Source organism: Taeniopygia guttata, chromosome 10 (genome assembly GCF_048771995.1).
Source record: "Taeniopygia guttata chromosome 10, bTaeGut7.mat, whole genome shotgun sequence".
NCBI lineage: Eukaryota > Metazoa > Chordata > Aves > Passeriformes > Estrildidae > Taeniopygia > Taeniopygia guttata.
The window spans coordinates 6,052,237-6,075,114 of NC_133035.1; the positions used below are offsets into that span (position 1 = coordinate 6,052,237).

Below are 22,878 nucleotides of genomic sequence, written 5' to 3' on the forward strand. Positions count from 1 at the left end.
CAGGGAGGCAGTACCTTTCTGTATGTTGTTATGGCTTGTCATTTTTAAGCTATGAAATCCACCTTATACATGAAAAGAAATCACTAACATATCAAACATTGATATTAGCTGGAATACAGTGCTAGCCTAGAATTTTCAAAGCAGATGAAGTAAATAAGATTCAACACTGAAAGGAAATCACAGTAATTAATACTTCTAAACTACTCTGAAAATTTGAATCTTCATTTTTCCTTCTCCTGAAAATGACAAACTGTATACATTTATGATTTTATAATACCACTTACCTGTCAGTAAAAGGCTATAATTTGTTCCCTGTTGCACACCAAATACCTTTAAAATCAAATCAGAAGACTTTTAACTAGAAAGCTATTAAATATTCAAAGTAATTTTCTGCTACAGTTCAAGTCAAACATGACTTGAGTTGCATAGTGCTGGCTTCCAATTTATAAATCCTTTTAGCAGTGTTATATAAATACAACAGAAAGTGATTTTCTCCAAGTATTTGTACAGTAACTCCTCTGAGGAACAATAAGAGAGAGAATGGAACCAGAAAACACGTGCAAGTGTTAATAAGTGGCAGATTTACAAACATGAAACATCCTACATACTTATTAAAAAATCATTTCAATGACAGCTATTACACCTACTACCAAAAGCAGTTCTAATGAACCAAAGACTGTCAGATTATTCCAGCGTGGCGAGAGGATCAGACAGGGACTAAACCAGAAAGACAAAACTGGCTGAAGCCAAGGAGAGACATGTAAAGCTTCTTCTAGCAACAAAGTCATGAGACTTGTCCACTAGCTCTCAGGAAAGCTCCTCTCGTGAAAAATTCTCCAGTCTTCTCCATAGAAAATACCTTCTGGGTTTTTGCAAAAAATGGTAGTTATCACCAGTTATTCAATACTTTTAAAAGTTCCAAGGTATGAATGCAAAACAGAATTCACAAAAAAACCTGCGACAAATTTGAGTCCTTCAACGAGGCATGGCTTACTGCAATGCACAGCATCACAGGGTGGCACCAAACCCACCCAGCCTCCAGCTGTCACCCAAGAGTTTCCATCCCTCCAAAAGCTTGTTCTGTAGGATCAGCACAGGTGTGCAGCTTACAAAACAACGTGTTTGTGACAACTGTGTCTACACCCCCGGGCAGTGCAGGCCAGCAGGAACCGAGCTGCCCAAGGAACAGATGTCTGGGACGCTGACATCCACACCAGCCATGGTTCTGGAGCATGGCTGCTTTGGCAGGCTTTGTTTCGGTTGGGTGGCTGTGGGGGTTGGTTTGTTTGGGGTTTTTGTTTGCTTGTTTCATTTTGTTTCAGGGTTTTTGTTTGTGGTAGGGTATGGGGGGTTTGTTGGATTTTTTGTTGTTAGCTGGGGTGTATCTGGGTTGTTTTGTTGAGCCTTTAGGAACAAGACCTAGCTCTAGTCTGAGCCCATGGATTTGAATGCCCATCCAGAGGCAGCCAGCATTAGAGATTCTGTGGAAGCACACTTTCCAGTTTAGTGCTAAGCAGTCTGCACGCTCAGAGAGCTCCAGAAGATGAATGAAAGCCCCGTGTGCAGAATTCATTCTGAAAGTGCACATCTGAACCCACACTGTTCTGTGGAGACACACTGAGATAACCATCAACACATGACCTCAAGCTGGGACACACGCTAGTACCACAACCAACCTAAGTACCTTGAAATATGAAAAGCAAGTATTTCAAACAGGAAATTAAAAGATGTTTGCAAATGAGGATGCTCTAACACTGCTGAAAAGTAAACTCAGGAGAAGGTATTAATACTTCAGTACATAAAGGGCCCTAACTGTCAGAAAATGGGAAAACTGCAGAGAAGGGCTTGAAGATTAGTTTAGGTAGGAATTAACATATGAATAAGAAAGTGACAGAGGAACACAGGGACACAGACAGCATCTGGGAACAAATTAGCAGGAGTGTCATCCATGCAGATTGCACAGTATCCATTCTGTTGCAATAAGAACTGGTGAAGTTTCTCAGCAAGAATGCTCTGCCCAGCTTGCCCACATTTAATTAAATATATCCAACTACTATAGAGAATCTAGGTCAGAAATAAAGATGCAGAGATTTAGAAAACTACTTATAAGTGAAGTTAGAAAATTCTGTATGGTTTAGCCAGGCTAAAGAACAGTGGTATTTTCTGGTAGGTTAAAAATCCTCAACAAATGAATAGCAACAAAATCATTTGCCCTTGTGTCCATCATATATGCATCAAAAAATATCAGAAGCTTAACTCCCAGAAAAAAATTACATTCCATATTAGGATATACAGAGTTAATGTATAAGATTTATACGAGCACAGGAGTAGTTAAGTGCTGGAAGATGTAATCAAGGTTATACAGATTCCTTATTACCTTACTTCAGAAACATCTAAGCAAACACTCATCTAGAGATGCTGCTGTTTATAGATGGATCTCACACTGAAAATAGAATAGATGAGCTGCTGAGACCCATGCCAAGTACACATTTCTATAACTTTATGATTTCTGTAAAAATATACATTATTGATATTTTATATGTTGTGTGTGTATACATATAAGCATAGAATCAGAATATGTTTGTAGTATTAATTTATTTTCTAATTTACTTATATAAAAAATGTGCACATATTTATTGGACATTCTTATTTATTAAGAAAACATCCCAATTCTCAGAGAATGCAGTTTACCACTCCTTTGGTACATTCAGATAGCTTTGCTTGTGCACTTACAGGGAATTGGAAGCAAGGAAGGTTTCTGTGTACTCTCCACCACCGAGTGCCTCACTTGGGGATTTAGTAATTACCATGCCCTTCCTAAATCTTATATCAATGCCTACAGCTGAAACTTCTGAGACTCCCAAATTCTTTATCAAACAATTTAATGGTGAAATCCAGCCTAGATCTAAAACACAATTATCAATTAATCTCCAAATATAGAAAGACTATTAAAGAACCAGCTGGCATTTTAAAATGATGAAAGCCAACACTGTTCTTTGGCACTAGCTACTCATCAGCACTAGCTGATGTTGCTAAGCTACTGCTGCTGCCCAGTTAGTTACACACCATCAGGTATTAAATTCATGCAGGCCACTAAGCTGCCGGGAAACAAAGAAAAAAAACAACAAAAAAACAAAAACCAAAAAAAAAAAAAAAAGGAGGAGGAGATAAAAAACACACTAAAAATGTAGTCTTACACCAGTAAAACTCGTAAGCCAAGTCCTGCCATCTGAGTCTATGAAGTGTAATATAGCTTGTGTTAATGATGAAATTATATACAGAGAAAACCAATCAGCCTTTGGTGCTATTTTAGAGTCAATGTCATCCTTACTTGCCCTCTTAATTTAATTCAATCTCCTTTTGCTATAACACAGCTAAGTTTTTATTGTTTTGCTACAACGTAGGTAAATTTTTGTTATATACCTACATTTTGATGAATGAATTTTTGTTTTTGTCTAATAAATTTCTTGACAAAAATCAGAAGGATATTCTGCTTCTATGGGTCAATGGAGGCAAATTGAAGAAACTGTCAGAAAGGATGGTCATTTTTCTGGCAGTTAATTAGAGCCCATGAAGATAATATTGTTTAGTATGTGATCACATAAAGAAAATATTAAGTTAAGAAAATATCTTTCAAGTTTGTGGCTGTTTTTATGAGATTATAGTAGCAGCCTTTTCCCAATTCTTTTATCACTGATCACACTTGGGATTTGCAGCTTTCAAACCCAAACCTGCACTTACTCTTAAGCAGCCTTGCCAGCCCAGGGAGCACCATTATAATATTTAATAAACTTGGAAAAGACTCCAAGTATGTTCCTAATCACAAGCATCATCTCCACATTGCTTTTTCTCAAGCTTGATTCCATTTTTATTTAGGACATTACTTTCACACCCTTAGCAAAGCTGTGTTGTTTGCAAGTCATCCTTTCACCTGGGTTGGTGCAGGAGGAGATAATTCTGTTGGTAGAAGACGATTTTGACCACTAAAAAACCCTGTCCTTTCCATCATCCACTAACTTTCCATAAGGACTATATTTATGACTCTGATGTTTCTTCCCTTCCTCCTACAATTCAACTAGGAGGAACATTATTAAGATCAATTACAAATTGAATGCTTACTGGTTTAGAGGGGTTTTTTTTGTGGGTTTAGTTTTGTTTGTTTTCCTAAGGTGAATGCATAACCAGTAAAAAAAAAAAAACTACACAGAATCACATTTAACCATTTTTTACTCTCAGTCAAGAATCAATTGGATTCTGCAAACTTTGATCAACACTTTGTATGAAGGAGCTGAGAGAGAGCAGAGGAAGAGATCTCAGGTCTACAGAACACGACAGAAAGGCAGGAGATGTTTAATTTACTGAGGGAAGGGACCCTCGGTGGCTGCGTTCAAGCACAAAGGTTATTGTGAGCTGGGAGCCAAGGCAACCTGACACAGCACCAGGGCACAGCTCCCAGCTGCTCAACACAGGCATTGGAGACCCTCACTTCTACAGACAGAAAGGTTACTGTCAAAACTGTGATATTAGTACCTCATCAAGCAAAAGAATTTTCTGGCTCTCGCTTTTTTTTCCTTCTGAATAATTGACCTCTATTTTGTAGGAAAACAAACCAACTCCTACAGGCAGGACACCCTTGAAAGATCAGCCTTCAGCTTACCTTGTTCTAGCTTGTTTCAACACCATATTATGAAATTCTGACAATATATATTAAAAAAAAAAAAACCAACCAAAAAAAAAAAAACTCAAGCAACAAAATGTAAAATCCCAGCAACCAAAAAAAAAAAAACCAACATAAAAAACACAACAGACCAAGAAATCCCCACTAAGCAAAAAAAAACTCAAACAAATTAACAAAAACCAAACCAGCAGCCAAAAGTAAATATCTGTGCAGAATTTCCATTTATATTTAAGAGGGTTACTTCTATATATTTGCTATTCCACAGGATTATAAACTGTGAATCTATATCTCAGCTAATGCTATATTACAATCCTAGATTTCTAGGAAGTATTCCTTGCATTATCTGCTGGCACATTCCTTAAAGCCTTGCTACAGACCACTGGGCCAGTGAAATGACAGAATTCATTGTCCCTGCAACATGCTCTAGTTCTTTTTATGCTAGAAAAGTTTTAATTTCTCAGGCAAAGAAGGGCAAGAACTATTCCTCACTATAATGTTTATTAGAGTTCCCTCAGCGTGTTTGTACAACCTTGTTATCCAATGGTTGGGCATATTTAGAACTTACTAAAGTAACAGATCATCACTTGTCAGATGTGGAAACACAGAGGGAACAGATAGCACATTTTTGAAGAAAGTTCTTTGGGGATTGAGGAGGTGTGAATCTTGTCTGAGAACAAACTATTTGCTTATTCTCATCTTCCCACTCTTCAGGCATTTCAAGTGGCAACAGGGGAAGCAAACATTTCTCCCATTTAAATGAACAAGGTCTTCTTTAACAGACACCAAATACATTGATTTTTAATACATATTTTTGCCTTACACTGAAGTTAGTGCCTGCTTCTGGGAAATCCAGTAAATAACACTCCATCCAACTATAACCTAACTAAAATAGCTATATGACGTATCCTTTTCCTTGCTAGAGAAACTACCTTCTTTAATATACAAACCTACCTTTTCCTTCTCAAGCTATTCACTGGCAATTTAATTGGAAAAGAAAGGAATCCTTTTCTGCAGATTTGTTTGTAAAATTACATTTTTTCATCTTCCGGATGATCTCCTCAGAAAGTATTTTTTACTTCATCCAAAGTATTATTATATGCATTTATACTATTAAACTTCCCATTTCCACCAGAGTCTACTGATTAATGTAATCACTGTGCATTACTGTTAATCCACAGGCTTCTTGTGGGACTCAAACAAATATAATTACACTGCCTGTTGAATTTTCTGCTTTCAGAAAACAGAACACTTCACCAAGTGTTCATACTATTTTTAAGCCTCATACTATTTTTAAGTATAAGCTTTCCACATCCTATTCACCTTTGGCAGGTCCTAGGGCCTGTGCTGTAAGTCAGATTTCAGCTTTGTTTGGTGCTGCTGAAGGGCCAGCGGGGCAGGATTTGCTGTCACTCGCAGAGCCCATCCCTGGCTGCTCCTGCAGGTGCCGAGGGAACAGGGACACGCCGAGCTGGCAGGTGACTGACTGGGAGCCACCTCTGCAGCAGCTGGGCACTGCCAGGACCTTCCCTGACACTCCTGGCTCAGGGGGGCATTCCTGGCACCGGCTGGAACAGATCACAGCTGCAGTGCTGCATTGTCGTGCTTTACCCAAAACCAAACACAGCCGCAGAAAAGCTGCTCCTAACATTGGTCTCATTTACCTTCTCGAACTCTACACAAGAACTACATCACTGACAGCTACACTGGCTAAAACACTGATTCCTGAGGCACCTAGGCTGGAGGCAAAGGAGGTCTAACATTTTTGGTGTTATGTGGTTAACAGACAGACACAAGGCACCAGAAGTATTTTTAGACCTTTCTGAATCAGGGAAATAGTGTTTAAAACATTGCTCTAATTTCTACATGATCTAGTTTTCAAGAATTTGAGCTACAGCTCATTACTACAGCATTCAATTTGGCATCAGATTCTTTTTTTTGATTAATACAAATACAGCAGATCCAAGGAAATATATTGTTTGGGGACTCCCATATAGTTCCTAAATATAATATACCTGACTATAAACAAAAAAAATTAAATTTATTTTTATTATCCAGGAGCTCTAAATGTTACTGCATATAGAATTACTTTTCCACAGGCAAAATTCTTCACAGACCTATCTTATTGCATTGATGTTATATAAATCAAATCAGACACTGATGAAGGGAAGAAATCTTCAGAATCCCAAAATAACCAACCTCCAAAAATAAAAATAAAATTGCTTGTTGCTGAAATATTCAAGATTGAAAAGTAACTGTAACTCTCAAATTTACTCCTTTTTCCCCTATTCTTATCTTCTCTAGTTTTTCAAAATAGGTTAATTAACAAGATAATTACATCTGTAGTTAGGAACCAAAGCAGCTGATTGAGGCAAAACCTCAAGCTAGCCCCAAACAATTCATACTGGAAGGCAAGTTTTTAAACTGTCAGGCTATAAGAAGGAACTATCAAGTGGAAGGACATTACAATTGTCCTGGTGGTGACTTCTAGTCCCACAGGCAAAAAGGGCATTGCCACAGGGGAGGGTACAAGGTCAGAAGTAGAAAATGGTTTTGTTTCCTTCTGCCTTCCTGCCCATTATTTCAGGTTCACAAACCCGTGACAGGTATGACTGAACTCTTCACACAAGCCTCACCTAGGACTGACAGGTCCTGTCACTGGGACCACTTTTCCTAATACCTGGTTTGATATTTGGTCTTTCAGACCCTTGACTCACAGGGAGAGAAAATCCATCAGTTCCAGAAGTGAGGTCTAAAGGAAGCTGCCGAGGTCCTTCAAGGGAATTATTTCTGTAACTGATGGATTTTCTCTTTAACTAAAAACAAAGCTATGTTAAACCACAACAGAAGGTCAGTAAAGGAAGATGAGCACATGGTCTGTGGTAGGCACCAAATGCCACCAGATATTGGTCTGATATTAGTCACCCTTATTATCTGTACAACACTTTATTGTTTGTACTGTCATTATTGCTTTCACAGTAAAGGTTCTTCTCCACTGAAAAGGCAAATATTACACACCAAGAGAAATGAGTCTGTCAAGCCACAGTGTGAGTATTTGAAAAGCTCAAAGGAAAAGCTGCACTGAAGATTTAAACTACTTAGGTAGGAACGAAAATATTTACTGAATTAACATGAACTTCAAAAATGACAGCAATGTTTTAGTATTGTTCCTAGTTATTGTAGTGATATTTCACAGGATCTCAAAGTATGGTCTGACTATGAAGCTTTATTCCAAATTTCATAAGGAATAAAGGAAAAATTTTAAGGGAGGAAAATAAGAAGTTCTAAATTATTATAAATTCCTTAGGCTCAGACCAAGATACGTCACACAAGAATAAAAAGGACAAGAGTTTCCTGTTAGGAACTCCTTAAAAAAGCTAATGTCTCCTCTTGTACCAGAACAAATGTGAAGAATTGGTTATGTGGAGGACTTCAGCCTACACATTAAATCTGACTCCTACCTACCATAACTTACTTCTGTCTTTCTGAAAGGACAACCATTGCTGGTTTATGCATAAAAGGCAACATGGACAAGTTGTTAACATCTTACCCAAAGTGTGCAGCGTTGTCAGGCAGACAACGTGCACCTGCCACCCCATCTGTGCTGCCCTCAGTATTCTCTCTGGTTCCATGCACAGGTTCTGTGCTAGGAGGGGCAGAGATGCATCAGAGAAATCATGAGGTGCAGCTGTAAGGGAGTCCTGCAATTACAGACCCAATGGGAATGTGTCTCCAGGGCATGAGCCATTATCCTACACGGATTTCCCCTCCTCCCCCCAACTCCAGTGGTGTTTTGTTTTGTGGCTTGCCTTGTTCTGGTTTTAGTGTTACTTTGAACATTAAAATTATTTATAATACTCTGATGTATCTAAATAAATCTCCACTCCCTAAATCAACATCGTTCAAGTATCCTTTACAACCAAATATTTGTTGCAAACTCAGAAATATTCTTTTTTGATGCTCCCTTTTACTCTTTATGTATAATGAAAATCTATTTCACATGAAAACTCTATTATGTTTAAATCCACTGCAAAATGAAAACTCAAATCTAGCACTTCTTGAATTAACATTGCTTTTTGGAAAGCAATTTTCAAGGCAGAAAGGACTACAACAGCATCCATTTGGTATATTCTCATTTGCAATAAACACAATAACCTTCCAGATACAAATCATGTCTGTATAGGCAAGCAAGAGGAAGCTCATCTGTTCTTCATCTAAAGATCCCACACTTTCATTAAGAGTTTTCTAAATGCAATTTTTTACTTTCAGCTCACAAACAAAAAGTGAAACTTGCCACAAGAATGTATAAGTGGTCCTACACACCCAGAAAATTTCTGTTTAAGTGGGAACATGTAAAGGGTCAAGTCTATAGTTTGATACTCTGGATGACCTGAGACACATAAAACAGACTGAGATCTCTTCACATCAACACACACACGGGACAGCAGCCTTTGCACTGGAGAGTGTAATATTTTTTTTAGCCATATATTTCACAAGTTTTCAAAAGGTTTTCTATTTAAGCCTCCAGAAAAATAAAATTTGTTTGAACTACAGCTGATTTCAAGATATGACAAAACCACTTTCTACCAATGTTATTTCCAGAATGACACAGCAGTGTCACACCTGTTCACAGCACCATCAAAGTTCTTGATGACTGTTTATACAGTCAGAACTTGAAAACCTCTTATTTTAGCAGCATTAGTCAACAAATGCTTTCACTGCTATAACAAAGGAAAACCATTGAGTTTAAGCGTTCTCATAGAACCATGCTCAATAGAATGCATAACAGTGAGATAACTCTGTTTATTATTGATAAATCCTGCTGTCCCTTGGCTCTTTACATTGAATGCTCAGTGCTGGTTTGGGTTTGTTTTTTTCTAACTAGAGAGTAATCTTAATTTCTTTATCAGACAAAAAAAATCTGTCACAAATCTGAAAAACATCTGCAAGCACAAGTTTTCGAACAGATGAAAAGAGTTTTTTCCCTGAAAAGAGTGAATACAAAATTGGCAGTGTAAGGCTACATGTTTATTATCTCTCAGTGCCCCTGGATTAAGTGTGTTCAGTTTAAAACCACCTGTTTTTATTTCTCTGGCACTGAAGGCTTATCTAAAATCTTCAGATTAAGCTATGCTCCTTTCTGCTAAAACAGTAGCAAAAAAAAATCCAACTTGTAAATACATTATACCCACACATGAAAATAATTCTGCTGAGATTGACTCTCTGTGACAAAAATAACAAACCTATATAGTTATCAGTGAGTTATTTGCTGGTTCTGCAGAACAGAAATTACTCATGATGATGGCTTCTAGAAAGAAGGAAAGTTCATATTCAAAACTGAAAGCAAGCTTGCAAAGTAGAGTAACTCCTACTTTGTAAATTAGACCCAAAAGTTTAAAATTGTGCTGCTGTTTCAACTACCTATGTTTAAATCAAGCTCTTCTCAAGATCAGAAATCCAAGTGTTAAATCCAGTTTGCCTCCTTCAAGCAAAAAATACATATTCTTCCAAGTGTTTACAATTTCTCATTTTTATCAGAATATGAAAATAATAAAACCAAGTAATAAAATTTTCAGAATATTGTGAAATTATTCAATTTTTTAAACCACAATCTATTGGAAAACAATGTCTTAATATAAGCTATGCAGCAGTAATTCAAACAAGTATTTCTCATTTGCTGAAAATTAGCTCAAAAGTACTCCACCTACTCAATGCCCTTAAAAGTAACACACCAAGCACTGGCATCTGCTCCTCAGAACTGGCTATTTTAATCTGCAGACCTGCATCAAATTACCAGTGTAGATGTACCCAGGATGGAGGAAAATTCTGCCCAGCACAAAGCATTTCTAGTCATTTGTAGGGAGTTCACATCTTCTGCACAATACAGGAACTTCCAGATTGGCCTTACAGGTTTTACGTGAATTACCAAAGAGCAAATGGAACATGAGCAAATCTGTTTGCCAAAGAAGCTGGTGATGAGAGCATCCACACCAAGCCCTCAATGGATGAGTGGCTATTCAGACAGGCTGCAGACTGGCCCAGAGTCTTCATTCCTCCCAGCAGTCAGATTCCATTTACTGTGTTCTTCCAGCTCATCTTTTGGCTCCATTTTATCCCCAGGAGCCGAGTCTGTGCTCTGAGAACACTCCCTGGTGTGCAGGAACAGTGAGTGGGAGCACACACACAACCAGAACCAGAACACTGATATGGACACATCCACAGACCACCAAAAATAACAATGATAAAATGTACTGGGGACAGGACTGCAGTTTCAAACAGCACGAGCAAGAACTTTTGAAGAAATAATCAACACAGTGTCCTTACAAACAGATTGTAAACCCTCTGTTTATGGGGTAGACACAGCAACTCTGTGACTTTGCCAAAGATGGAAGACTAAGCTTTAGGGCATTTTGATCTTAAAATGTTGCCTGCACGTAAGCTAGGATGCTCTGAATGTATAAATATTCCTCAATTATAAATTCCCTAGGTTTGTCACATTTGCATAACACTCCTTTAAAGCAATGTGGTTGCTCCCAAAGAGATGAGGTAATGACCACACCACCTGCTTCTAGAAGAGTAGCTTTCTCTAAATACACCACTGAAATTGTTATACTCCTATAAGTTACATATTTTCAGGCATTCACACCTTACACAGTCCCATTATCTGTTCTGCCCTTGGATCCCAGAAGGCACAGGAGTGAGCAGAAAAAAGTATAGCTAATTAAACATGGTAATTCACAACTCATTCCTTCAGTAAGTCACAACATAAAACTAAAATGAAGGTTCAGCAGCTGCAAATAACTAGATAATTTACCTTAGACATTCCCGCTTCCACCAAGGTACTTAGCTCTGTCCAAGTTTAGCAGTAGACTTAACCTGCTCTTCACAGCTAGTTCTCCCAAGTTCCTGGCAGTATTTGCTGTCTTTTGCACCAAATGCTCCTACATTTCCAGCATTAAAAAACTGTCTGGAAAGGACAACCAGCATCCAGGAAAAAGATTTCGTTCCTAAAGAGACTGAGACATACGTACCTGTCGTTCTGCTACAGACAAAACCAAACCCACAACAAACTAACTAAAAACTGTATGCTGACAACAGTAAGAGACTTACTCATAATAATATTCTTATTCTGCAGTCTGGCTGCCTACAGAAAAAGAAAGACTTCAGAATACAGGTCAGTTATAATAATATGGGATTAATAAAAATGATGCTATTTCTTCTCCACAGACTGGACATCTCCTGCTTGTTATCACAATTATCTTTGCTTTCTTCCACTACTCCTTCCTGTAACACAGGAAGTTTTAAAATTAAATTGCTCTTAAGGCTAAGGCAACAGAACATATCAGAAGCAATAAAAGCTGATGTGCCTCATGAAACAAATAATGTTGCCTTCGGTGAGTCTGCTATTCTCTAGTGCACTGGAGACAAAAAAGCCTCAAGGTAGTACTTAGCCCCAAATTCTCAGGAAGTTACAAACAGTTATTCTACAAGGCACAGCTCAAAGCATTAAAAAGGAATGCTGCCATCTTTCTAACTGTTCCTCTGTCTAGCTGATTAGCTATCATTCCATCAGGATATGGAAACACTTTCACCCATGCATGCCCTGTTCCAAAGCCCTGCCTGACCACAGACTCAATAAAACACAGAGGATGCGCCCAAGGTCTCTCAGTTCTTATGTTCTATGAAGTGTATGACCTCTTCTTGTGCACCAATGCCACAGGTTTTAACTGGCACCTATTAACAGCCTCATGGGTTTTCTGGGTTGGATGTTTTTGGGTTGTCTGTCACACAATATTGTCAGGATGTACAAACCAAGTATGCTAATAAAATTAATTATGATCCCTCACCTAGAAAAGACACATTGCAATCCTTGTGCATTTTATGAAGGTGAGAAGCAAGCCTGTGCAGGTGACTGATTTTTTTTTTTTACCAACACTGGGTACCACAACACACATCCCTAGCAGGCTTCCTGAGACACAAAGTTCCAGACAGCTGACCTCCTTCCACAGACTGCTCACATTTCAAAGCCCTGAAAAACTTGCAAAGGAAAAGAAAGATGTGCCTGAGGTGTTAGCAAATCCAAAAAGAAATCAGAAAAACCTACGGATGGTAGTTAATAAAGGATACAGCAGTAGACAGTAACAGATAATGTCTCAAAGAATCAAAGTTCATGTAATTATTTTGCAAGTATTTGTAACTGGAAGTTCCACTGTTTGTAACTAAAACTGTGACTGCACCTTACACTTCCTAACTGAGGAGTTAGCAGTGATCAAACACGGTAGTACTAGGAGGAAGGAAAAACAAAAACCCTTTAGCTAAAATGGAGAAGAAGGGAAAACCATAATTGCTAACAAATTATCTTTATTGTCATCTCCCCTTCACTTCCACAATGATTCTGTACAGGAACATGCCAGGACAACCAGCTGCATGTGAGGAACAGCCAGGATCACAGACAAGTAGAAGTTTTTAAAAGTTAACTCTTTTAAGCACCACCTGAGGTTTTTAAACCTATTTTGTACAATGTCACAAAAATACAGAAAAGACTCCTACATTCAGCTTTCTCAGTTAATAAAGTAGACAAGTATATAACATATTTCCTATTTTCCATAACAGAAAAGTTGGGTTTGAGTTCACACCAACAATCTCCCTTTATATCTGTTTCCTTTTTCAAAGAACACAAGAAAGCATGTATTTCATGAACCTTGAAAACATTCTACGTTAAAGATGTTTTTAAACCAGAAGAATTGATCTGCTCTGAACATGGGATATGAATGAAAAGAAGCACAATTGAGAAGAAACTTTAAAAAGGAAAGGCAGCACAAGATCTTCCAGTAATACGATTTTACACAAGAACACAACTGCCAAGTAACCATAGATAAAAAAGGAGATAGAAGAATACACAGCAAGATTTATACAAGAAGAATACACTTGCTAAGATTTCTAGTGCCAGAGTAATTTTAGAAACCTGGGTAATCTTATGATTTAGTTTACTATTTTATTAATACTTTGCTCTACTAGAGAGGACTCTAGTCTTTAACTAAGCCTGGTAATTTTCTTAAATCAAGATGGGGGGTAGCAGGATAAACATCTTTCTGCAAACTTCTAAATAATTCAAAGAAATTACTTCACCAAGCGAGATTTGCTTTTGCAGTCACACACCCACAGCTCCATCGGCCTGTGGTCTGCTGCTGTCCCAACACTGACAGGAACCATGAACATCACTGAAGCATTGCCTTCAATCCAGCCACATATAGAACCAACACACTACAAACTGGCACTTGGTTTGCATTCTAAAGGGCAAAGGGATTACAAATATTTTCTCATATTCAAGCAACTATAGACCTACGGGAGAGATAAATAACCTTGTCACTGCTTATACTTTCAGTGATCTACCAGAACAGCCTAATTTTGAGATCTATCCTTCCATGATTAAAATCAGACTAGTACTCTGTTCTTGATGTACTTAACAGGATCAAAGACACTTATGCTCATTTCCCTTCTATGAAAAAACATTTTCTTTTACCCAGTTGAGAGAATGTGAAGAAGAAATCACCATTTTCTCAGGAAACTGCAATGGGAACAAGCTGCCAAGCATTTCAGCACACAGATTGCAAGGTCTTGCCAATAAATGTTGCTTATGCAGAGAATTTACCAGTACCTCCTTATCTAAACCTCAAATTTCCTTCTGCTCAGTGTAAGGCTGATTCTGATTAATTACCTTAAAAATGTCTTAATACAAAATATATGAAGATAAAAAGTATCTTCCTAACATGATGCTATGAAAGATAACCTGTTCATGGTATGGGATGTTGCTTAAATAAACTCTGCATTCTTCAAAGTTTTATGGAAATTATGGTGCCTCTTTCTTTAAATAAGCTCTCACCTACATGGTCACTTGATTTGAAAAAGAAAGTGAGAAATCAGAACCTTTCCTTGTATTTGATTGCAAAACTTTCTGTGAGTTTAATATGCAGCCTGATCTATTTTTTTCAACCAGCTAAACTGTTACAAACACTAGGAAACTATTTTCAGAAACATTTTAAAGACTCATTACAGATTTTGAAGCCTTCATTTATATTTACAGGGAATGTGGTGTCAAAGACTGCTGAAAAATATCAACACCAAGACTACCCTCTTTTAGGATGTGCATTTCTAATGACTAAAAACTACAGTATATCACATAAACACACAATAAAATAGATTCAGAATGTCTAGTTTAATATGAAACCACTCAATTATTTACTTCCAAGAAGTGAGGAGGAAGTAGTGTGAAGGCAGTGAATATCTGTCTGACTTTGGCACCAAATAAAGAGGGGAAGGACAGTTCCATTATTTTTCTCTCATGTCACTTAAACCCACCTGTAGTTATTTCTTTAACTGCATTTTACAGAAGCCAGCTAAACACTGTTAATCTTCCACAGGAATATTTTTCAGCTGTGAGCGATGATATATCTAGTGTTTGTTAAATCCACTAAGTACCTCAAAGGGCTTTTAGAAAGGGCTGTGTAATCAACCAGCTTCAAAAAGTTCTTTAGAGCTCATCATGCTTCAAAAACTGCTCTATTTCCTCTTAGTTCTTGAGACTTATAGGTAAGGATAATAGGAGGAAACTAAGTTTATTCTAATGCTCAGACAGCTCATTTATAAGGTAGATTTATTTTTTCAAAAAGGAAACTCTTAGTTTAGGAAACAAGGTACACCTGCCTCATTCTGATAACACAGGAAAATAAGGCCTCCTAGTCAGCAGTCCTGCAATTCTGTGAGCCTTGCACCCGTTCTGCCACAGGCTGGAATGACGGCTTTGGTGTCTGGTGAGCAACCAGCATGCATGAAATCAAAGTGGGAAACACATTTTCTGTGCAATACACTGCACAGGGAGAAGAGCAGAAAGCACCCAGAGTAAGGAAAGCAGCCTGTCTTGGAGCACAACAACCACCAGAAGTGTCTTTGCAGACAGAACACAGGAGGTGGGGGAAAAGGTACTACTGAAAAAGTTGTGCTTACTGGAATCCACAAGCAGTTATGCATATTCCTGCTCACTCTGTCAAGGTAAGAAACAAAGGCTGCCTGAGCTGTGTTGGTTTAGTAGCACATTAATATGTAAGCAACCAGATTTTGAACCTAAAATTCACACCTCATCAGAACAAATAATTGCATATTATCTTGTCGAGGATCAAATTCAATAGAATGACTATTACAACATCAATGTTATTAGTGTAAACTCATAATTCTTTTCAAGACTAGAATAAAATACAACAAAATCAAGAAAGATATCTAAATAATTAATCCAGAATTACTCTTCTTCTCTGAAGGATTGAGGGGGAAAAAAGTAATAATCTGCCTAAGAGCATATTAAATAGTTTAACCTTTTTTTTAAATTACACCATTTCCACCACATGCTCAAAACTAAATAACCCAAAATATTTTATCTAATTTTCTGGTTTCTAACAAGCACGTTTCAAGCTGAAAACTCTCTGGTCCGTTAAAAGAGCTGAAGAAACATAATTGAAACCAGTAACGCATTAAATTAAATGGAGCAAATCTTCACCAAGAGCACAGAGTCTGCTACCAGTGCCCTCAGAAATGCCTAATTCTTCATAAATGCCAAGCCCCATTTCACTGCTTACGAGAAAAACTTTCATGAAGCAGGATTATCCTAATGTGTCCATGTGTGCACTGTGCCCACACACAGATGCAGCCACTCATGATCAGCACTAAATGAGACCACCTGAGTCAGACTATCAACTCTGGTTTTTTGTTGAGGTTTTTTTTTTTTGTTTTGTTTTAAATTTGTGCTAGCAGGACACAATAGAAAGTGAACAAGGATACCACAAAGGAATCGGAAGGACCCCAGTTTGCGCTCAGAACAAACAAGTTTTTCCCTCAGACCAGCACCTCCCCTGGGGCGAGCCCCAGCTTTTCTGAGGGCTCTGGGACGCCCCAAAGCCGCGGCCTTTCCAGCCGTCCCGGCACATCGCGCTGTCCCCGGCACAACTCTTCCGTGTCGTGTGTGTACCTTAAATCCCACTCCTGCTCCGCTCGTCCCGTTTGGTCACCTCCAGCACCGCTCGGCTCGCTGCTGAATCTGCAGCCGCGCCAGAGCCCGAGCGCCGGCCGCCCTCAAGGTGAGCCCAAGTCAGCGCCGATGGAGCCGGCGGCTGAGGCAACGCCAGCGGCTCATTTATCATCCCAAGTTTCGCCCGCCGCTGTTGGTAAAGCCCAATCCACCTTGGCCAGCCTTCCGGAGGAGAGGTGGAGGTGTCCCCGCGGTGCTGCCGGGCCGGGGGCAGCGCCGCGGCCGTGCTGAACACGGCGCTGCCGATCGAGGAGCTCACCTGCCCGCCTGGGCGCGGGGAGGGCGCCGAGGCCGCAATTCCGCCCGCGTCCCACCTGGCGGGCGGCCGCGCATCCCTGAGGCGCCGCCGGCGGTCCCGCCCGCCCCTCCCGCGCCCCCCGACTCACCGAGAAGCCGGCCCAGAAGGGGCAGGAGTGGCGGACGCGGGCCGAGGTGGTGAGCGCCAGGGCGGCGAAGCTGACGGCCACGATGAGGCAGCCGAGCACCATCTGCGTGACCCCCAGGGCCAGCATGGCCCGCGAGCGGGCGCGCTGCTCGCGCAGGCGGGACAGGCTGCGGGACAGCGCGGTGGGGCTGAGGGAGCGCGCCCCGCCGGGGGCCCGCGCCGCCCCGCCGCCCGCCGGCATCCTCCGCGCGGCCCCGCGCCGCCTCCCGCCGCCCCCGCGCTCCGCGGGGCAGCCGGGCGCTGCGGGCACCGCGGCGCATGGAGGAGGAGCCGCCCTGCGCCCGGAGCGACCCGCGCAGCCCCGGCCGGGGCGCGGCGGGCGAGGGGCAGCAGCCGCCGCCGCCGCCTGTCCCCGCTGCTGGCGCGGGGCGGGGGGGGCTGCGGGGCTGCAGCGCGCGGGCGCGGCTCAACCTCAGCCGCCGGCGGGGGCGGCCCCGGTCCGGCCCAGCCCCGCAGCCCGGCTCGCCGCGGCTCCCGCGGAGCGCCCCAGCCCCGCTGCCCGGCGCCTGCCGCTCCGGGAGGGGAGGGGAGCGGGGAAGGGCTGTGCACGGCCAATGGCGGGCGGAGGCAGCGGCCGGAGCATCAGCGGCGGCCGCCGGCCCTGCGGGCTCGGCGCGGTGTGCGAGGCGAGCACCGGGCGAGGGGCCCGGCCCGAGGCCCCCCTGCAGCCGGACGGCGCCCGGGCAGCGCCCCGGAGCCGACCCCGCTCCTGCCGCCAGGGCCCTGAGGGCAAAATCGCTCCCACCTGGGCTTTGTGCAGCGGCGGCACCGGCAGCCTCCCCCCTGCTCTGTGTGCTCTCGTCCAGCCGCGGAGGAAGGGCAGGGCTGGGTCTCAGTTCTGTGTAGAAGGCATCTGGAACGTTTTTTATTTTTTAAGGTTTTATTCCTCACAGCAAACCATAACCAAGTCTCAGGTGCAGCATCCCCAGTAGCAGAAACATATGAGGCTTCTAATTATAAAAACTTCTCAGCCCTGCTGCTGCTGCTAAGAGGGTCTAGCATGGTAAGGCTGCCCACAGCACCTGAAGCCACTCTTTTGCAGAAGGGAAATCACAGCAATTAGGTATCAACTGTAAATAGCTTGGCCTACTCATGAAAAACATACAAGCAGAACCCAAACCCCAGATGAGCATCTCACTATACTGCAGGATAGTTTAGGTAGTAAAACTATGCCAAGATTAACATATTTGTAGCACCATAATCTGCTAAAATAGTAATTTTTTAAATACAGGAATTGGCACATGTAGTCTACATATCTGCAATTCTGTGATATTCATTAAAAAAAAATTCTCAACCCAAACATCACATGTACACCAGGCTTAACATGTTCTATTTGAGGCTCCTTTTCTTTCAGGAACTTTTCTTAGCATTAGATAGTTTCCTGGGGAGGTAGTAGTGAGGAAGTGTGCCTTGACATGAAAGTGTCAGAGTAGGTCCCCTCTCTTCATACAATATCCGGATGTTTTACTGTAACAAACACAAAAAAGCTCGCTGCTTTCAGCTTAATTCACTGTCTATGTCACACAACATCAGGGGATAACAGCTGCTGTCACCCCACCATGGCTGAAATACTGCTCCAGCACATGTGCAAGCCATATTTTAATCAGAGACAAAAGCACCTGACTAAACTCTACACTGAAGAAACAACTGTTTTGCTAAAAGTTTTTAGTCAAATGCAATTCGTACTGCATTAACATTGCTCATAATCAAAAGAAGAGTTAGCTGACAATGACATATTTAGAATGGGCCTGATAACAAAGAGGAATCAGCTAGAAACAACATTCCCAGCTGATATTCCCAAGCTGACTGCTGGCACAGGTGTGCTACTTCCCATCTGAAAGCCCAGGCAGAACAGATAAATGAAGGCAGGTGGGAATATATGGTTATAGATCACACTGAATTTTTGCTTATACCAATTCACACTAAAACTAACATCCACTTGTATTTATTTAAGTAGAACTGTTTGCTGTCCAGCATTGGAAATATTACTTCAAAACGTCCCTTTCAAAGTCAAGGAAGAGTCTGTGTTCCAATGTTCTGCCAAATAAGGTGAAAGGTTCTAGCAAAAAGAAACAAAACCAAAGCTCAGATGCAAACTGAACCTCTGCAGTCTCCATGATTAAGTAGCTCATTCTCCATCAAGGCAGAAATGATTTAGGTTATTCAACAGCAGGACAATTAGAAACCCTAATAAATGCATTTAAATCTCTAGCTGGGTGCTCTCATTCAGGAACAAGATGGCCCTAGGGCTTGGAGAAATTGGGACACATTACACTGGGGAGTGAATTTACATCTCACTAACTCCCTGTGCTGATACTATTGAAAGCATTAGGTACAAAGCAATTTACCTTCATTTCCAAGGACCTTCTAACTTGTATGTAAAAATAAAAAAATAAACAATCCACATTTGTGGGTAATCCAGAGGAGGATCTGGCACTGCCAATCCACAGCTCATCTGCTGTCCATGAACCTCACATGTGGATCAGTTCTCAGGTAATCAATACTTCCACACCCTCCAATATGGCCAACTAAGGCTACCAGAAAAAATGATTTTGGCTTCCAGTATGAATCCAGTGGACTTTAGATCACTTTTTGTCACTTCAATACTTGTGAGCATTCAGATATAGATAGTGTTCAAGATCTGAATTAGCTCTGGATACACTCTTAGTTTTCTTTGAAGAGTCCTGAGTTGCTGGATTTGTTTGAGAAGTATTTGAGAGCAATTTGGGAAGTACTATTATCCCTGACTTGAAGTTATTTTGCTGAAGAAACCCTTTTACAATACTTTCACTGGTATTTTTCAATGCTAGATCACTGTGTGTAACTGTAAATGGGATGTGGTACTGAAATTCCAGAACTGTGGCCACAAAAGCTTTGGAATAGCCATGTTTATATGGGAACACTATAACCAACTAATTTTAAATTTACCAAATAATTTGTTTCCAAAAGGCAGCCAGAAGGGCACTACATATCAGGGCTTATTATTAGTCTGTTAAACCCCATCAGAACTCAGAAGCCAGTATGATAATGATGCCACTCTTACCATAACTGTCAGCCTTTACTGGCTCCCACCAGTTCAGAAAGCAGCTTTGTACTCAGGACTGTATTAGTGAATAGAAGTTTGTATTTATACTAGCTCACTTTGCACTGCAGTGAATTTCATGCATCTGTCTCTTCAACTGTTATTTGAGATGAAGCAAATGGCATTTTCAAGTATGACAGAATTGGAAAAGGAGCAAAGAGAAGTAAATTCAACAGTTACAGTAAAGCCTCTCTTGCCATTACAAAGGTGCCCTACAGAGTATAGATACTGAAAGCATGTCCAAGGGCCCTGCCACTGCCACTTACATACAGCATGGCTCAAATCTGCATCCCTTACACGAGCTCATGATTTGAAGCAGCCCCTCTCTATATATGCAGCTTTAAGGACTTATTAAGCACTAACAAACCAAGCTGTTTTGTTAAACCACAATATACATCTTAAAGATGTAGTGGAAATTGGTCAAATGTGGTAACAGTCCTGAAAAATAAAATGCAAACTTTATCTACACATACACACAAAATGAGAAACCCCCACAAAACTTAATATATCTCTTTCCATATCCAACCTTCATCATTCATCTTGATATCTTGACTTAAAATAGGTTTATTATTCTAATATTTAACAAGTAATTTCTCAGCCATTCAGATGTTGTTGCATCCCTATAACACCAGCAGTAGTAATTCCACTTCCTTTGTCCACCCTGTTGATTCCTCAAAGGGAATCAAGTATCCAGACCACAACATCCAGGATAAGTTCAATTGAAGCACATAATAATTTCTTGGCACATATATAAAAAATAAATTCTCTTTTTTCATGGCCACACTTTGCCCTGTTCTAAAAATAACTTGTAAGGCACTCCAACATACTTTATCTCAGTTTACCAGGAACCATCCTTAATATATCCAGTTTTTACAGAGGAAATGAAATTGGTTTATGGATATAATTACCTAAATATGAAGGCTGTATCACTGGCAGAACTGAAGAGCAACTTATTCTCACATGCCAGCTTCTAAGCATGTAAGAATATTTGATTCCAAAGGCAACAGAAGCTGGTATTTCAGTACATTTAAAAAGAAATTTACATTTTCTTTTACTTGACAGTCAATCTTCCTTAAGCTGATCTTCCAAAAAATTGTACTGGGCAGGGACAGAAAGGAGGGCAGGACAGCAAATAATAAATATTTCTTTATCTATACACCACACCCACTTGTAATCAACATATTGCAGGAAGTATTCTGCTTTACTAGCCTTAGGCTTTGAAAATATAAAAGCCCCCTCATAGTAGCAGATACCAAAATGTGTCAAAGACAACAAAACAATACCTGCCAGTGCCCATCAGTGAAAGAAGGGATCACAGATCTGTACACTCAAAACCTTATGGTGGCACTTCTATCTTTGGTACTATTTTGCTTCCTGATGACTCTACAATTTTCTTAAAATAGGAAAACTGCCTCTTACAGGCTTGTAGTTAATCAATGAACTTCAAAAATAGAAATCCTCTTCCCACCTCCCTACTTTTATACTAATAAAACTATCCACTGTGTATTTTCACTTGGCAAATCAGATAAATGATAACACTCCCAGTCCCATCTTTTACAGCAATTTTTCTGTGGAAGTGAATGAAGAGCTCACAAAGCACACCAATTCTGTGTTCAAAAATATTATGAATAAAAACTTTTAAAATTACTGTGAGGATCAGCAGACTTTGACTAAGACCTGCTTCTGTGCTTAAAACCAAAGTGCCTAATTAGGAAAGCTTTTAAAAGGATATATTGAAAACAAGAGCATCTGCCTCACAATCATCAGGAGCCCTGCAATGAACCAATGCATGGTCAAAGTCTGCTTCCAAGAGGTAACACAAATAAGTGGAACTGTCACATCTCCACTGCAGGCTGCAAAACACACAGAGAATCACACACAGAATCACTGGGTTGGAAGAGACCTTCAAGATCATCAAGTCCAACCCATGCCCTAAACAGCTCAACTAAACCATAGCACCAAGTGCCATAACCAGTCTTTTTTTAATCACACCCAGGGATGGGGACTCCACCACCTCCCCAGGAAGGCCATTCCAATATTTTATCACTCTCTTTCTGGGAAAAACTTCTTCCTAATATCCAACCTGTATTTCCCCTGATGCAGCCTGAGGCTGTGTCCTCTGGTTCTGTCAGTGCTGCCTGGAGAGAGACACCAACCCACCTGCCCACAGCCACTTTTCAGGAGCTGTGGAGAGTGACAAGGTCACCCCTGAGTCTCCTTTTCTCCAGGCTGAGCACCCCCAGTTGTTCCTCACAGGGTTTGTGTTCCCAGCCCCTCTCCAGCCTTGTCGCTCTTCTCTGGACACGCTCAAGCATCTCAACATCCTTCCCAAACTGAAGGCCCACACTGTCCTTGGTGGGGTGATGGTGCACAGAGGAACCATTCTCTCACTTTTCTCTTAAAGGACTTGAAGTTATATATGGATCCCTGAATATCTCAGCTTTTCTGCACCACCTGCTACCTATGAATTGGTTTGTTACCCCAACCAGCCATGGACCTGAAGGAGACAAAGAAAAGTACCTGCTGCCATTACTTTACAGCCATTACTGTGGCTCCTCATGATTTTATGTAGAGGATAATCACAGATTATTTGCTTTCAC

The 22,878-nt window shown here is 40.7% G+C and overlaps 1 protein-coding gene across 1 annotated transcript in view; it reads right to left on the reverse strand.

The window, feature by feature from the left end:
- Positions 1–17,537, reverse strand: part of ENTREP2 (endosomal transmembrane epsin interactor 2) — an 85,157-nt gene extending 67,620 nt beyond the window's left edge. The window contains exon 1 of the mRNA XM_030282012.4: positions 17,138–17,537. Coding sequence (XP_030137872.4) covers positions 17,138–17,377 — 240 coding nt within the window. The 5' untranslated portion in view covers positions 17,378–17,537. The remainder of the gene's footprint in view (positions 1–17,137) is intronic.
- Between the last annotated feature and the right edge of the window lie 5,341 nt (positions 17,538–22,878).